This window comes from Sphaeramia orbicularis, chromosome 15 (genome assembly GCF_902148855.1).
Source record: "Sphaeramia orbicularis chromosome 15, fSphaOr1.1, whole genome shotgun sequence".
In the NCBI taxonomy this organism is placed as follows: domain Eukaryota; kingdom Metazoa; phylum Chordata; class Actinopteri; order Kurtiformes; family Apogonidae; genus Sphaeramia; species Sphaeramia orbicularis.
In genome coordinates this window covers 27,226,124-27,245,292 of record NC_043971.1, presented here as the reverse complement: position 1 = coordinate 27,245,292, position 19,169 = coordinate 27,226,124, and the positions used below count along the sequence as shown (strand labels likewise).

The 19,169-nt window shown below is 37.7% G+C and overlaps 1 protein-coding gene across 1 annotated transcript; it reads left to right on the top strand.

Moving 5' to 3' along the window:
• The first annotated feature begins 5,339 nt into the window (after positions 1–5,339).
• nphp1 (nephronophthisis 1) lies at positions 5,340–14,098 on the top strand. Its single transcript, XM_030156823.1, has 20 exons — positions 5,340–5,488; positions 6,273–6,334; positions 6,501–6,561; positions 7,004–7,137; positions 7,294–7,525; positions 8,212–8,313; positions 8,461–8,606; positions 8,817–8,865; positions 8,990–9,077; positions 9,460–9,554; positions 9,682–9,810; positions 10,198–10,272; positions 10,463–10,573; positions 10,800–10,882; positions 11,332–11,408; positions 11,511–11,610; positions 12,175–12,287; positions 12,376–12,449; positions 12,728–12,772; positions 13,523–14,098. The coding sequence occupies exons 1-20, from the start codon at positions 5,423–5,425 to the stop codon at positions 13,799–13,801; spliced, it is 2,121 nt and encodes a 706-aa protein (XP_030012683.1). The 5' UTR covers positions 5,340–5,422; the 3' UTR covers positions 13,802–14,098.
• The last annotated feature ends 5,071 nt before the right edge of the window (positions 14,099–19,169 follow it).

Here is a 19,169-nt window from a genome sequence, read left to right as displayed (position 1 = left end):
AATGCCTCAACACACTTATTACATGTTTATAACACGCTGACATGCCAAAACACAATTATTACACGTTTATAACATGCTTACATGTTAAAAAAAAACTTATTACATGTTTTTAACACGTTTATAACACGCTGACACGCCACAACTCACTTATTACATGTTTATAACACGCTGACACACCACAAAACACTTGTTACACGTTTATAACATGCTGACACGCCACAACACACTTTTTACACGTTTATAACACGCTGACATGTCACAAAAAACTTGTTACACTTTTATAACACATTTATAACACGTTTATAACACGTTGACAAGCCATTAAACACTTATTGCGCATTTATAACATGCTGAAACGCCACAACACACTTATTACACATTTATAACACGCTGACACGCCACAAAACACTTATTACATGTTTATAACACGTATATAACACGCTGACACACCACAACACAATTATTAAATATTTATAACATGCTGACACACCACAACACACTTATTACACGTTTATAATACGCTGACATGCCACAACAAACTTATTACACATTTATGACACGGTGACACACCATAACACACTTATTACATATTTATAAAACGCTGACACGCAACAACTCACTTATTACACGTTTATAACACGCTGACATGCCACAACACACTTATTACACATTTATAACACATTTATAAAATGCTGAAAAGCCATAACACACTTATTACATGTTTATATCACGCTGACACACCACAACACACTTATTACACGTTTATAACACGCTGACAATCCAAAACTCACTTATTACACGTTTATAACACGCTGACACGCCACAAAACACTTATTACACATTTATAACATGCTGACACGCCACGACACACTTATTACATGTTTATAACACGCTGACACGCCACAACACATTTATTACACGTTTATAACACACTGAAACACCACAAAACACTTATTACACGTTTATAACACGCTGGCATGCCACAACACACTTATTACACATTTATAACATGCTGACACGCCACAACACACTTGTTACACGTTTATAACAAGTATATAACATGCTGACACGCCTCAACACACTTATTACATGTTTATAACACACTGAAACACCACAAAACACTTATTACACGTTTATAACACGCTGGCATGCCACAACACACTTATTACACATTTATAACACGCTGACACGCCACAACACACTTGTTACACGTTTATAACAAGTATATAACATGCTGACACGCCACAACACAATTATTACACGTTTATAACATGCTGACACGCCATAACACATTTATTACACGTTTATAACATGCTGACACGCCACAACACACTTATTACACGTTTATAATACGCTGACACGCCACAACTCACTTATTACATATTTATGACACGGTGACACACCACAACACACTTATTACATGTTCATAAAACGTTGACATGCAAAAACACACTTATTACACGTTTATAACACGCTGACATCCCACAAAACACTTATTACACGTTTATAACACGCTGACATGTCACAAAAAACTTGTTACACGTTTATAACACGTTTATAACACGCTGACACACCACCAAACACTTATTGCACATTTATAACACACTGACACGCCACAACACACTTATTACATGTTTATAACACGCTGAAACGCCACAACACACTTATTACACATTTATAACACGCTTACACGCCACAACACACTTATTACACGTTTATAACAAGTATATAACAAGCTGACACGCCACAACACAATTATTACACGTTTATAACACGCTGACACGCCACAACACACTTATTACACATTTATGACACGGTGACACACCACAACACACTTATTACATGTTCATAAAACGTTGACATGCAACAACACACTTATTACACGTTTATAACACGCTGACAAGCCACAAAACGCTTATTACACATTTATAACAAGCTGAAACGCCACAACACACTTATTATATGTTTATAACACGTTTATAACACGCTGACATGCCACAACAGACTTATTACACATTTATAACACGTTTATAACACGCTGACACGCCACAACACACTTATTACACGGTTATAATACACTGACACGCCACAACACACTTATTACATGTTTTTAACACACTGACACGCCACAACACACTTATTACATGTTTATAACACACTGACACGCCACAACACACTTATTACATGCTTATAACACGCTGAAACGCCACAACACACTTATTACACGTTTATAACACGTTTATAATACGTTGACACGCCACAACACACTTATTACATGTTTATAACACACTGACACGCCACAACACACTTATTACATGTTTATAACACGCTGAAACGCCACAACACACTTATTACACGTTTATAACACGTTTATAATACGTTGACACGCCACAACACACTTATTACATGTTTATAACACGCTGACAAGCCACAAAACGCTTATTACACGTTTATAACACGCTAACACGCCACAACACACTTATTACACGTTTATAACAAGCTGAAACGCCACAACACACTTATTACATGTTTATAACACGTTTATAACACACTGACATGCCACAACAGACTTATTACACATTTATAACACGTTTATAACACGCTGACACGCCACAACACACTTATTACACGGTTATAATACACTGACACGCCACAACACACTTATTACATGTTTATAACTCGCTAACACGCCACAACACACTTATTAAAAGTTTATAACACGCTGACATGTCACAACACACTTATTACACGTTTATAACACGCTGACACGCCACAACACACTTATTACACATTTATAACACGCTGACACGCAAAAAAACACTTATTACATTTTTATAACACGCTGACTCGCCGCAACACACTTATTACACGTTTATAACACGCTGACACGCCACAATACACTTATTACACGTTTATTAAATGCTGACATGCCACAACACACTTATTACATGTTTATAACACATTTATAAAATGCTGACACGCCACAAAACACTTATTACACATTTATAACATGATTACAAGCCAAAACACACTTATTACACGTTTATAACACGCTGAAAAGCCACAACACACTTATTACACATTTATAACACGTGTATAATACGTTGATATGCCACAACACACTTATTACATGTTTATAACATGCTGACACACCACAACACACTTATTACACGTTTATAACACGCTGACACGCCACAACTCACTTATTACACGTTTATAACACGTGTATAATACGCTGATATGCCACAACACACTTATTACATGTTTATAACAGGCTGACACACCACAACACACTTATTACACGTTTATAACACGCTGACACTCCACAACACACTTATTAAACGTTTATAACACGCTGACACGCCACAACACGCTTATGACACATTTATAACATGCTGACACGCCACAACACACTTATTACACTTTTATAGCACGTTTATAACACACTGACAGCCAATTAGAATGCAGCGTTGTCAATAACACATTTGTTACATGTTCATAACACATTAACACGTCACATTACGCCAGCCAATGAGAGCGAAACGTCACAGAACGTCTGCCAATGAGAGTGCAGTGTGATAGAACGCCAGCCAATGAGAGTGCAGCATCACAGAACACCAGCCAATGAGAGCGAAGCATGACAGAACGCCAGCCAATGAGAGCGACGCATGACAGAACGCCAGCCAATGAGAGTGCAGCATTGTCAATAACACATTTATTACAAGTTTATAACACATTAACACTTCACAGAACGCCAGCCAATGACAGCGCAGCCTCACAGAACTCCAGCCAATCAGAGCAGAGCATCACAGAACGACAGCCAATCAGAGCGCAGCGTCACAGAACGCCAGCCAATCTGAGCAGAGCATCACAGAACGCCAACCAATCAGAGCAGAGCATCACAGAACGCCAGCCAATCAGAGCGCAGCGTCACAGAAGCCAGCCAGTCAGAGCGCAGCGTCACAGAACGCCAGCCAGTGAGAGCGGAGCGTCCCGGAATGCCAGCCAATAAGAGCGGAGCGTCCCGGAACGCCAGCCAATGAGAGCGCATCGTCACGGAATGCCAGCCAATCAGAGCGCAGCGTCACAGAACGCCAGCCAATCACAGCTGAGCGTCACAGAACACCAGCCAATCACAGCAGAGCGTCACAGAACGCCAGCCAATCAGAGCGCAGCGTCATAGAACGCCAGCCAATCAGAGCGCAGTGTCACAGAACGCCAGCAAATCAGAGCGCAGCGTCACAGAACGCCAGCCAATCAGAGCGCAGCATCACAGAATTCCAGCCAATCAGAGCAGAGCGTCACAGAACGCCAGCCAATCAGAGTGCAGCATCACACAACGCCAGCCAATGAGAGCGCAGCGTCACAGAACGTCACCCAATCAGAGCATAGCATCACAGAACTCCAGCCTATCAGAGCAGAGCATCACAGAATGTCAGCCAATCAGAGTGGAGCCTCACAGAACATCAGTCAATCAGAACACAGCATCACAGAACGCCAGCCAATGAGAGGATAGCGTCATAGAACGCCAGCCAATCAGAGCGCAGCGTCACAGAACATCAGCCAATGAGAGTGCAACGTCAAAAGAACATCAACCAATCAGCGCGTAGCGTCACAGGACCTCACCGTCCACTTGAAATAGTGTGTCATTCTATTCAACTGGAGGTTAGTTTGTGAATGGACATGAACAGGACTACAGTTTCTTGTACTGCTCCCTCATACATCATCAACCTGATCTGAATAAATTCCCCTGAACTTTCAGATCTCAGAGCCGGGTCGTGTTAAGTGGGGGCTCATCCGTTCCTTTCTCCTGTGACAAGTGGAGGTTTGTCTTTTATTCAGCTTCACACTATCTGTAGTTCCGGCCGTGTGGGCGGGGCCTGCATGCTTTTTGTGAATGACTCAGGTTGTACTAGTGTCCACGTGACCTGGCGCGCGGGTAAGTTTTTTCATTGTGCAGGTGAATGCGCAATCTGTTTGAATTTCGGAGACGAGAGGTGAGTCTGTTTTTTGTTTTTTGTTTTTGTGAGTAGAGAGAGCCAGATGTGTGTTTTGTAGTTGTTCAGGTGAGTTTTAACACTGAGTTGTGTTTGTGTGGCCTCTGTCCGGACCCTGTTAGGTTCAGTGCGTCTTCCCCTTTGGAATCCGCTGGGGGCTTTTCCTTTAGGTGGTGCTGAACGTGGGTAGAGCAGTAGTCTTATTGTATTGTAGACTTATTCGAGTGTTTCATGTTTTGCTTTTCTACTGCTTTATACCAGATAGTCCAGTAGGGGGCGGTGTTATACCGTCAATAAACGGTTCAGCCAAGTCTCAGTGATCCAGAAGAAGAGACAGAGGAAGGCGGTTGCTTAGCGACCAGCGGCACCGCAACTAACTCTATGAAGTGCTAACACATGGATTATGCTTCACGAACGAATTATTAATGGCTCCAAAAAGAAAAGGCCCTTTACAGCTTGTCCAAAGAGAGGTAGAAGACATCAAAAAGAAGGTTTGTTGTTTATCCTGCTTTAGTTGTGCTGAAAACGGAATGTTAAGTTAGAAATGCTAAAACCTAGCTAGTTTAGCTAACGGACCAGCTACCGATCATTCATTCATTCCTTCATTCATTCATTCATTCAAGCTTTATTCAGAACACAAATCCTGGTCCATAGGATAAGATCAAACAAAAAAGAGGGGAAAAATCGTTATCATACAGAGTCATACAGTAGGGGTGCATGATGTGTTAGCTACTAAATTATTGTTATAATTGCACTATCAAGCTGTGGATTGTGCATGTGAATGCCCACAACTGCTAATCACAAACGTAACATTAAAGATTGCCCTATATACAGTGATGTTTTTGATATTAGATTTAGGTCAGTCAATCTTGTTAGTTTAAAACCTCATAATAGTCTGGTTTACAAAAGCTATTGGTTATCACAGTGTGTCAGGTTACTTAACATAGATGTATGATTGAAAAAGGTCAATTGAGTTGCATTTATGTGACATTTTTTCTGTCAAAATGCTTTACAGTGTGATACATTCAGTTACTGGCACACACAGGCACAAATACATTCACACACCAGTGGCATTGCCTCTGGGGGCAATTAGGGTTCAGTGTTTTGCCCGAGGACACAGATATGTGGACAGGAGCCACCAGCCTTCCAGTTAATGAATGATGCGACTTGTTTGTGCAACATTGTGTGTTTATTGTTATATCCAGATTTATGGGCTTTTCAGTTGAGTCTTGACTGTATTTGATGTTTCCACGTGCCGCTGTTCATTTAACCCAGGTTGACAGTCTGGTGAAAGATGTGCCGACTCAGCGTGGATCCACTGCAGAGCTGTTACAGAGGTAAACAGCTCTCACAGAGTTATTGCTCTGTTTCCCAAACTACTCTAGCTCATTTTTGTTCTGCTATGCCTCCAGCGTTTTTCCCCTTCACTATGTTGCACTTTAAATTTGACTCTTTGTTTTTATGAAAGTTGATTGTAGTTTCTATTTGTCCAATTTCAAACAGATGTCAAGAACTCCAGATCTCAGCAGAAAAGACTCTAAAAACACTTCACAAACTGACTAAGGTACTATTAAAAACTGAATTGCCTTTAATGAAATCTTTGTTCTGTTGAATTGAATGAAGCCTTATTCTGTATTGTCTCATGACCAACATTTAAAGTGTTCAGTGGGCAATAGTTTTGTGAATAATTATCTTAAACATTTTGTTCTGAATGTTCCAAAAAGAGATGTGTCATTTTTAGCACGCATTTGAAAACATCTTAAAAAAGGTGAATTTTTATCTAACATTATTGTCACGCTTTATGGATTGAAAACTATTTAATAGCTTTTCAGTCATTATTTAACTTGTATTGGTATAAGCTTGACTGGAGATCACTCTTTACCTGTAAAAAACAAAACAAAACAGTGTGTATTATGTGAAGTTTTTTTTTTTATTAATGTTGATTCTTGCACTGGATGAACAAAAATCTGCAGTTTTCTGTTTGTTTGTTTGGTTGATACTGTTAGGCTGATGAGTTAGCGCCGGTGGGGAACTATGATCAGAGGAAACAGGAGGAGGAAAGAAAACTGCAAAATATAATGGATCATCTGAGTACCCTCTTTCAGAAGCTTTCACCACCAGGACCCAGCACTGCATCAGGGTTAGCATTTTATTTGTATACCACATTGGATTGACAAAAGCGTAAAGACAGCTATTCAAATCCATAAGAAATCTAATTTTATCTAATCTATGTTCAATAGTTGATTTAATTTGACATAATATTCAGATTTTGGCTTACACCTCATTTTGTGTTCAGTGATGCATCAAAGGATGATACTGAGGAAGAAGATGAGGATGATGATTATGATGATGATGATGATGATGATGATGACGACGATGATGACGACGATGATGATAATGACACTGGTGATGTTGATAATAGTGTTGATGAGAAGAAAGCTGTGAAACCACCGTCTCAGTCAGACCCTCGTGTTTACACTGTCCTCAGTGATTTTAAAGGAGACCAGGATGGGGATCTGTCTGTTCAGGTGAAGTGCTGTTCTCATGAATGCATTATTCAGAATAACACTGAAGATGAGTGATTTCACATTTTTAAAAATTTTTTAGAGGGTTTTCTGCTTTATTTTGTCAGCTATTATAAAGACGGACAGGAAAGTCTTTGGAGAGGGCATGAAGCAAAGGATTTGGGCTTAAATTTACAGTATTTGTGCAAACCTAATTAACTTTTTTAATAATCTGTTTCTCATTTAGTAATGAATGAATTGAATGAATTGTTTATTTTGGTTTGCACAATAATCATTGCATTTAGTATAATAATTATAATCATAATAAAAACAATAAAAGGAATAGGCTAGAAGCAAAGGCTTATTTTTTGCCTATCCTTTTCACCTGATACTCTGCTTACATTAAAATGAATGTGTACAGCATGAAGCATTGTCATATATTATAACAAAAGAATCAACAACAAAAACATATCTACCATCTCAACTTAATATTCCTGAATGATTTTACACTTAAGGCATTTTTTAAACTTTGTCAAAGAAGTGAACAACTTAAACTCATCAAGTCCATTCCATAATTTCACACCCACAACCGAAATACATCTAGACTTCACATTTGTCCTCACTTTTGATTTAAAATAAAATCCTTCAATATTTTCTATGAATAAATAATGTCAAGTTGACACACAAATGACATTTGGTTGTTCTTACAGCGGGGGGAGGTGTTGAGGATTATCAGGAAAACAGCTGATGGATGGTGGCTGGCCCAGGACACTAAAGGCAACAGAGGACTTGTTCCAAAAACCTTCCTGAAGGTACGCAACCAGCTATGCAACAACATTGCACCAATCTAAGAAACTTTCCCATAATCTCTAACCTATAATTAAAGATCATAAATACAAAAGTTGTAATGCAATTATAAAATGTTAAAGTCCTGTCTCCAAATAACAATCACATTCTAGATTGGCTCTGGCGTCAGTGATGATGATGACGATGATGACAGCGATGAAAAGGATAGTGCTGCTGATGACAATAATGAGGATGAGTCAGAGGAGGAGGAGGAAGAAAATGATGGTGATGACGTGACTGGGAACACAGAGAAAACTAGGTTCTACTTTTTAATCTACTTTTTCAATATAAGTGTCATTTTGATGGAGTATGTATTGATCACAGAAAGTTTTGCAGCAATTTTGCATACAAAAGGATCTGCTGAATGAGATGAAATGGAAGAAGAGATGGCTTTTTATCCAGCAGCAACCATCTCTAATAGATTTTTTAAAAACAATAATGAAACTAATTTGTCTTTTTTGTCTTTTAGTGGTGCTTCACATTCCAACTGGTCAACAGTAAGAAAGGCTCTATCTGAGGTAAAACTTTACCTGCACCCTGCTAATGAAACTAGCTTTACAAACTTCCTGTCAGTTAATGTTGAATTTACAATGGTGAACATATATATATTATTTGTTTTCACAATGTGTGTGTTTTTAACAGATTGATGCAACAGATGTGCTCTCTGCCATGGGAGCCATACCATCAGGATTTAGACCTTCCACTCTCAATAAACTACTGACAGAGGAAGGTAGTTTTGCACACTTCAGCAAATGCACACATCTATACATCAATAATTATACAGAAATACAATTTCAGTCAGGCCACTGAGTCATGTGGATAGGTATTATTTATAGATGAATTCCACCACTCTTATATTATGCCTTAAATGCAAACACATTTGGCACTTAAAAATATCCAAAATAAACTTCATTTTGTCACTTAAAAAAGTTTAAATTTATTAACAGCATGTATTTTCTCTATTCCTTGTCTTCTGCATTTACTTAGGACTCAATTACATTTGTCTTTAGAGCTGCTGTTTTCACCATTATTTAGCTATAGAGTTACCCAAAGACACATGTATGCAGTCGCTGAAGAAAGACAGATAACAAAAAATTAACAACTTTTTCCAGGTGTAACATACAGGGGAAGTCATTACATTCAGCCTGAACTCAGTGAATCGCAGCTCTCCTTTAGAGACCTTTTCCTGGATCCAGACACAGGCAAGGTGAGTCCAACCTCCTGTGTGTGAGATATGGCACACAAACATGGTTTTCATCATGGTCTACATCATCTACTGTCTTGGAAACTAATGAGTTCGTATTTCTACTCCACTGCTCTGTCCTGTCCTGTAGGTTCGTGCTCGGCAGGTCAGAATTAGCATTTGTTTCACTCTCTGGAGCTGTAGGATGATTCCTCCTCCTGGGGTCGGTGTTCAGGTCCTCAGCAGACACATTCACCTCTGCGCCTTTGATGGGACTCAGGTGAAGCATCGCTCATTGGTGTTTTTAAATTTGTTGCGTTCTTGGATTTTTTTTTTTTTTTTTTTCATAAATATATTTCTTGTTGTTTTTCATTGTTTTATAAGAACAGGCAATAACACCCACACATCAAAACAATCCCCCCCACACACACACACACACCTACTCAATGGCACCCACTCCTAGTGTAACAAAATATACTTGACAGTCATAAGTTAATTCCTTAACAAGTCAAATCCTTTATAAATTGCAAAAAAGGTGTCCAGATCTTATTAAAGTCTTTGATCTTTCCTTTAGCCAGGTACGTCAGCTTTTCCAGAGTTCTTGGATATTTTTATTCTTTAGTTCTATCAGATGTTTTATCATGATTAACCTCTAACTGTGTTTCAGGTGTTGAGTAACATTCACACAGTGAGAGCAACGTACAACTCCAAGAGCCCCAAGAGTTGGAACTTCTCTCCAAGGGTATGAAGATGAGTAGTGGACCACACACACAATTCATTCATATCATTAACAATAATAAACCGCTATTGTCTCTGTTATATGGCTGGTTGATGTTTTCTTTTTGTATAATTTTGTGTGAATAATTGTGCACAGAATATGCACTTAATAAATACAATTTAACAGTATAACATTTTATATGATTTTGTTCTAGATGACTGGTATCCTCCCTACACTCTTAGATGGAGACTGTTTCCTACGCTGCAACTCTGCCTCTCCTGATCTGGGGATCCTCTTTGAAGTGGGAGTCACATTTATACGGAACGTAAGAACAAACGTAAACAAAATACATAGGTAAAACAAAATGAGGAAATGGTGGGTGAAGTAGTTCAGATAAGATTAAGTCACACGTTAAATGGAAATCTTTTATTGGCACATTTTGGAAATGCAAAAGTAAGGATGACTGTTTACATTTTACAATCAGCAGAGTCATTAATAAAATAGAGTGTGTTTGGAAGCAGCTGTGTCTCATATTGTGTTGTGTGTTTTAGTCTACAGGAGAGAGAGGAGACCTGAGCTGTGGCTGGGCATTCCTCAAACTGACTGATGACACCGGGCATCTAATTCCCAATAGGTATAGATATATCAGTTTATACAGTCGCGGAAAAAATTATTAGACCATCAAAAGTCATAAATGGTTATGCAATCAAGTACTAACTCCTGTGTGTATCATGTGACTAAAACAGACCGAAAAGAAAACATGGAATGCCTAAAAGCACTGTTTTTGTCAGTACAATGCCATAGCTATTGATTTAAGAACTTAAGTGATTTTGGTTATTATCAAGAAAACCATGGAAAATGGCTCGATATCAGCTCTGAAATTAAACTCTTATGAGCTATTTTTGTTGTTATCATTATATTTGTCCAAACAAATGTACCTTTAGTTGTACCAGGCATCAAAATCAACAAGAAACTGAAGAAAACAAGGGGTGATCTAATGATTTTTTCTGCAACTGTACAGTACACTCACATAAGTAAAACTTTATATCCACAAAAATTTAATGTCAAATCTAATGTGTTTAGAACCTATGAGCTGCCAGTGAACGGTGGAACACCTTATGAGAAGGATGTAACAGTTGAGGCTCCGGTCACCAGAGGATGTAAGAGGACTCATCGTTCTCTGCTCGGACAAGTGTATTCCTTATTTATACATTTTAAAGTTGCTGAGTTCTTTATGTAAACAATCCCCTCATCTGTCTCAGCTCCAACAGGTGTTTTCCAACAGATGCTTCAGTCCAGACGGCAGCCTAAACTGATCATCAAGCTGAAATCAGCCAACAGTCACATTAGAACACAGCTCAGGTGAGGACATTACTGAGAAAACTACCCACAGCCTCACAACACCCTTTAAATCATCTCATGTAATTCAGTGAAATATGCCCAGATTCACATGGAGATACACTACCAGTCAAAAGTTTGGACACACCTTCTCATTTAATGACAAGAGATGGACCACAGATGGCCAACAAGTGCTCAGCGTCACTGGGAACTCCTTCAAGACTGGTGGAAAACATTTCAGGTGACAACCTCATGAACCTCATCGAGAGAATACCAAGAATGTGCAAAGCAGCAATAAAAGCAAAGGATGACTATTTTGAAGAATCTAAAATATAAAACATGCTTTGAGTTATGTCACACTTTTTTTTAAACTACATAATTCCACATGTGTTCATAGTTTTGACCCCTTCAGTGAGAATCTACAATGTAAATAGTCATGAAAATAAAGAAGAACCAAGTGTGTCCAAACTTTTGACTGGTAGTGTAATAATGATGTGCTGAAGCCATCTGCAGTTCTGCTTGTATGTTACATGTGTCTATGCAGCAACATGTAAAATGAGCGGGTTAGCGACGGTCTTTCCCTCTCAGTCTGCTTCCAGACAATCTGCTGCACTGTCTCAGCTGTGTTGATTTACTGGCTCTGCACAGACAGCTTCTAGCCGATGCATTACTGATGGACAGGCCCACAATGCAGAATGCAGGTAATGTACATAACATGAAATCCACACCCTCTTTTGTTTGCATTAACTTTATAGACGGAACACATCAACATTTTTCATACTCTCGTAGATCTGATATGCAGCCCAGTTCTTTCTACATTTCCCGTGCTGCTGGACCAGTTGGACCTGATGGATGCTCTCAGGGTCAGTCATGAGTGCATGGTTAAACAAAGAATAGACCTCACTTTTAATAATAAAAAGTAGGATTTGACCTGATTAACTTTGGATTTTCTCTTCAGTGATACTTTACTGTCAAAAGCCCTCGTTTTTCTTCAAAAGTTAGGAGTCTTTCATACGTGGTGATCCGTCTAATCATGGAATATTCTGAATATGTCACTGCTGCAGAACACGATTTGCAAATCAACATTGTTCTGTTATTTTGTTAAAACTGTCAAAACTAATCAGCTGCTGTTATCTTTTAGAATGCCTGGATGGATGTGCTGAATAACATGAGCAGAGCACAGAAGGTTGGTGTATATATGTACTACCAAAACAAACCTGTAGAGGGTGCTGTCAGTATAAGGACTTAAAAAGTGTCTGTGGATTCTTCAGGGTTCCTGCGGGGTCTTAAAGTCTTGAATTTACACATCTTCATTTAAAACCTTGAAAAAGTCTTTAAAAGGTATTAAATTTGATATAGTAGGTCTTCAGTTATGTTGCCATAAACTTGTTGGCTGTGTTGTGTTTAAGTGTGTCGGTTAAATGTCCAAACTGCAAAGGAAGTAACATTAGCCGACTGAGTTCCACCCGTTCCAACCCGACAATTTATATTGAAATTTGGAACCAGTTATCACTAACTTTGCAGAAACGATCACCGAACATTCAGCCCAACACACGTGGAGCTGTTAATCACAGGACGAAGCTGACTTTGGGAACTTGTAGGGATGGCTGGCAAGCGAGAAGTAAGCATGATGTAAGCATGGAGAAACGATCATTCTCCACCTGGTTGACATGAGTTTTCCCAAATTCTAGGAAGCACACATTTTTACTAATATGGCTGTGAAATAGGCATTAAATTCTGTTCTAAGTAGTCTTAAAAAGACTTAAATTTAACTTGTTGAAACCTGTAGGAACCCTGATTCTTACTTTGTGGGTTTCCTCTACCATCAAGTATATGCATGTGAAATGCTAATTTAGTTCTGTAAAAACATTCCTTTTAAGTGCATTGAGTCAGCGAGGTAACTGTCAACTATCCCTTCTCCCATTTGCATTTGCAGAGAGACCCCTCCCATCTGAAAGAGGAGTTTACTAAAGTCTACTTATCGTCAGTCTATTTTCTTCTCCACACTCCCTCGCTGCCCTCTTATCGCTGGGCAGACCCGTCGACAGAGATGCAGCGGGCCCGAGTCATCTACTCTACCTTGGATGCCCTGAAACAAACCCAACATACAAGCAGTTCATCAGAAAACCCACAAGTCTTTCTGGACCCAAATAATGAGCATCTTGCTTTTGATATCACAGAGCTGACCTTTGACCTCCTCAGTGTAGCACGGTAACACTGGGAACAACAGAACACATCATTCAAAGAGTATATTTTATTATTTTTCTGAATTGTCTTCTGTTGTCATCACAGTCTTTAATAATGGCCTTTCAGAACCTCCAAAGAATATGTGTATCCCAGAACTGTTCTTCAGCAATAATTTATGTGTTTATGTGTTCACACTAAAATGATTTAAAAGGGAGGGTGTAAAAAAGATTTATATGATGAAGGGATAATAGTGGTTTAATTTGCATGTTTACCACTGTTATTTATTGCCAAATTTTGTTATATTTTGTAATAAACATTAACTACACAAGCTGTTGATTTGGGACAGACTTGTTTTCTGCCAAGCTGCTTTTCATCCCTGCCGTCGAACCGGTCACTAACCACTTCATTCATCCCACCCATTAATTCAACACATCGCCTGATGTGTGTGTGTGTGTGTGTGTGTGTGTGAGAGGGAGAGAGAGGGAGGGAGTTAGTGTAGAGTTACATGTATAAGAGGAGTGTTCAGAGTTAATAATTAGGATCCTGCCTTCTTTTTATAGCCGGGTATAAAAGAACAGCGCAGAGAGAGGTTAGATCAGTCTGTGTAGACTGGCTCAGATCATCTATCAGTGGTTTCATGTCTGAGGTAACATTTAACAACAGTTAACATTTATAAGGATACCTGCAGTAATGATACAAATATGAACACACACCTAGACTTTTAAAGTTTAATAAGAGTTATAGAATGAAGATAGATGCAGCTCAGAAATAACAATTTTCCTTTTATTGAATATAAACTGATATATATATATATATATAATATATATGTGTGTGTGTGTGTGTGTGTGTGTGTGGGTATATATATATATATATATATGTGTGTGTGTGTGTTACTTTCTGGTCTGCTGTCTTAAACCCACCACCCAATACCCTCAAGAAATTACACAACTGGTACTTATTTGTGTTGTATTTCTACTTAAAGGGCCTTGTAATAGGTTTTTACTTCCAAACACTCCTTTCAGCAAACAACAAGCCAAAATGTAATTGCTGCACAAACCTACTTACTTCAAAGGACAACAAACCAAACTAAAGACCAGCCTAAATGGCTTCTTGTCCATAAAAAAAATCCTCAGTTGATACTGAACCTCGCCTGGTCTTTCTGACTGTGTACATACACACAAACCTTTCTTTGGTGCAGTGTTTGGTGGTGAATAACACGGCTCTTCCTGTATTTCCACATTCCAGTGCTGCTTTTGTTTGGTTAGTATTGTATTGTGTTGGGTTTAGGAAACTGGGTTACCATGAGGAGCAAGAACACCTAATAGTATCTGAAGATCTGTGAGCGGCACAGTCCATTCAATAAAGTCACTTAAAATGATAAAAGAAAAAAAAGATGGATTTTGACACACTGTCCATGAATAAGAATATCTGCTTAAGTTATTAAAACTATTCCTCTATGACCTGACTCCCTAATAACATAATATTTATATTCTCATTTTCTGCAGCATGTATCCCTGAGCTGTCCTTCAGTGAGCCGTTAGCTTTGAGAACAGAGGAATTAGATTTACATAAATACACCACTTTAACATTGTTAAGGTGAAATTGCTTAACCACCATCGATATGCAAGCAAATAATCTTTACTGAATCTGCACTGTCATGCTCGGAAATGCCTGAAAAAATGTAAAATGTGAGTTTCAAGCTTTAAAAACAAATCTATCAGTCTAAACATTTTTTACACAACTATTCACAATCTTTTTTATTTGCTGTAATCTTTAAAGCCTTGAACAATTTCCGTGATGATGCGTTTGGATGCGTTATTCCTTTTACTGGTGAATTTTATGCAGTCAAAGTCTGAGGGATGTTTATGGTCATATTTAGGAAAGTTATTTGCATCCAGTGCTTTTCAGTCCATCCTTCTGCAGAGAATCACACTGGATCACTGAAACAAACAGATCGACACACAGAGAAAAACTCATTGTTGACATGTCTGCTATTATTTGTTGGAAACACTAAAACGTTCTCAGCCTCTTGTCTTTGTGGATGTGGACCTTTGGAGGAAAAGGGGGAGCAGAGCAGGTCAAGACCAGCTGAACAGGATACTGGGGAGTTTCCAGAGGGTACGATGAGGCTGGAAAAATGATCCAGGAAACGCAGGGAAGGTTTTCTGCTTCTGTTTCATGGTAAACATGTGTGTCATACCAGGAAGAAAACATAAAAATGACAGGTGGAGGTAAATATAGACTCAGTTTAAGTACAGCAGGTGATTTTACTGTTGGTTTTTGACACAAACCAGATTCCCCTTTTACACAAAAAACATTTAACATGATCTTTACACATCACAATTCCAACCATGGCTTCCTAAATGCATGAAGGTTAACCCAGAAGGACCCAGTGTGACTTTTGTGGCAGTTCCCAAATGAATTTTTCTCTCCATTTAACCTTTCCCCAAGTGATTTATCACCATTTATTATAATATTATCCTCTGATTTTAGCATTTTTTTCAGTGAAAATCATTTATTTTTCTATGTTTAATTGACTGATTATGTAGACGTTCATAAAAGCTCACAGCAAAGTCAAAGGTTTTTCTATCAAAATAGAAAAAAAATGCTAAAAAAAAAAAAAAGTGACATTTTCAGTCAAATATATCATTAACTGTAGATAAAACAAGTGTCTTTGACTGCTGTCATTGATCCAACTCCATGGGTTTTACTGGTGAATTAATCAAATCAATCAAATTTTATGTATATGGTACCAAATCATAACAAAAGTTATCTCATGACACTTTACATGTCGAGTTGGTCAAAACTAGACTCTAAACCAATTTACAGAAACCCAACAGAATCCTCCAGGAGCAAATACTTGTGACTGGTGACAGTGGCAATGTTGTAGAAGATGACAGTGTTTCCACCTCTGAACGTCCAAATGGGTCATATCTGATGACCGTGAAAAGATGACAAACTGTATTTTACACCAATTATTTACATGTATTTATAGGATTAGTGGATCAACAGTTTAGATCAGTAGATGCTTTTACTCAAAGGTTGATGTTTGGCTCTTTATGGGTTAATACACTGTCTTCGAAGAACTTTACATACTAGCATCCAGTTTTTAATAGAATAGTATCAGTGGTTGCACTGTAAGACCGGATAAGTTGAGTTTACTTAAAAAATCTGAGGTAACCGACTGCCTTAAAAAATGAAGTAATGAGTAATGAAAACTTGAGTGTATTAAACTTAAATGCTTGATTTGAATGGAATTGCAATTTTAAGTACAACACACTAAATGCCAAGTTAAGTTAACTTAGAATTTGTTGTAATGTCAATTACTTTGAATAATCAATTAGTTAATATCTAGTGATGTGACGTTCACGAATGGATCGAATCTTTTGAACGGCTCTTTGAAATGAATGATGGGAACCGAGTCTTTGTAAAGAGCCATTCATTTTTTTATTTTTTTTTTTTGATTAATAACAGTGTTTAATCACTGTTGTGTTTTGTGCAATTTTTTCCGTATGTTTACACACATTTATTGTTCTTGTTCTAAGGGAAAATGTACTACAGTTGTTAAGGTATTTAAGTAATTGCAATGATAAATCGCTTTTGTGCATTTTTTCTGTATGTTTACCAACATACTGTTCTTGTTCTGAGAACTGCTCTACAGTTCAGGTATGTAAGTAATTGCAGTGGTTAATCACTGTTGTGTTTTGTGTAATTTTTTCCGTATGTTTACACACATTTATTGTTCTTGTTTTGAGGAGAATAAAATGTTATTTCATAAGAAAATTTTTTATTTTCTTTTTCATTTTTAGGCTACAGACTAGTCCACATAATGTACTGTGATGTTTTTGGTCAAACACCAGCATTTGCCTAATGTCACCTCTCATGTCATGGATTTACCCACACATTTGAACTAACTATCCTTTTTTACAGTAAGATAATATTTACTGCCGCGCCAATTAAACACCTTTAAAATGTAATGTCAATCATCACATGTAGCCTATTTAGTCATTTAAACACTGGTGTTTCAAAATAATGCAAAAAACATAAAAGAACCAGCCTTTTGAACAACTCTTTTTAGTGAATGGCTCCTGATTGAACGGCTCCCTTCAAAGAGCCAAAAGTCCCATCACTATTAATATCATCATTTCATTGTACTCAATTCTAAGTTGATTTAAATTTAAAAAATGTTGTAATATAAATTGCTTTGTATAATTACTAAACATAATATATTGTAGTATGGATGAAAGTTAAGCAGGGAGTCGGCTCACTGATTTGCTAGTACAGGAAGTCCTTTTAATTAAGTCAGGCGTAAAGATTTTTATTGGAACAACAGAAACACATGATGAACAGGAAATCGATTGTTTCGCCCTGTGGCTCTCAGTCATGGTGCAGCTACAAAAATAAAAATAAAAAAACAAACACAAAAAGGCCAATAAGCATTGCCATGCACACATTAAGTCAAATTAACACTAACACCACCACCCTGCTGAACCCCTGCACATAAAAATAACACACTTTCAACAACATGCCCAATACCCACAATGCAATGCGGAGATAAAAAGGTGTGGTCATGACTAAAACTTAGTGATTTAAATCCATTCAGCTTCAACTGTTTTTGTACTTTCGACTATGTCTACAAATTAGTAGAATATACTTAACATTTTATAGTAATGTAATAAAACTTAAATCATTTAAGTACATTGTAATTAAAGCATTTTAGTAAATACAAAGTCTGGGCTTACATTGTGTGAGTTCCTGATCATTAAATGTCCCAGTTACCTCTTAGTCAACCCAAGGAGTGAAATCTTAAGACATTAGTGCTCTCTGTGGATAAAAAACATGTTGGGCTTTGTCTTTCAGGAGACAACAAACAATGCATTACTCTGCCATTGTGTCTAACTACACACACTGACAAATAGGTATTGTATTTTGACAGAGCTGGCAGGGGTTCCCATGGCATTTTTATGTGTGGGTATGTATGTACAAGTGGAGGGTTGTAGCTTGTAACCAGATCCATAATGGAAGAGCGAGTCCAAGGTGTGTCTCTCTTAACACTGGCCAAACACAGGTTATTTGCTGCTCAGTGAGTGCAACCCTGATTATGTACCTACTGGTAAAGACCATTTTATAGATAGTATTAAATCCCATTCACTGAGATATAGATTAAACCAGGTCAGTTGTAAATGAAGTAATGGATTAGTGCGGTTATATAAAACTCCTTCAGATTATCTAATGACACTTGTAGTTTAATACATATAATAGTGGAAGAAAGTTTTCAGACACCCATAAAATGTTTGCTAAAGATTTTTTTTTTTTGTCTCAAAAGGTGTGGCTGCATCAAACAGACACAGACAAATGCATTTATTTATTTATTTATTTATTTATTTATTCTTTTG

What these genes read in the sequence shown, in the direction of transcription:
- nphp1 (XM_030156823.1), top strand. Translation starts at nt 5,423, where the DNA reads ATGGCTCCAAAAAGAAAAGGCCCTTTACAGCTTGTCCAAAGAGAGGTA. An exon ending in TGGATCCAGACACAGGCAAG is followed by an intron (nt 9,555 to 9,681) that starts GTGAGTCCAACC and finishes CCTGTCCTGTAG; the next exon opens with GTTCGTGCTCGGCAGGTCAG. An exon ending in GTTGGAACTTCTCTCCAAGG is followed by an intron (nt 10,273 to 10,462) that starts GTATGAAGATGA and finishes ATTTTGTTCTAG; the next exon opens with ATGACTGGTATCCTCCCTAC.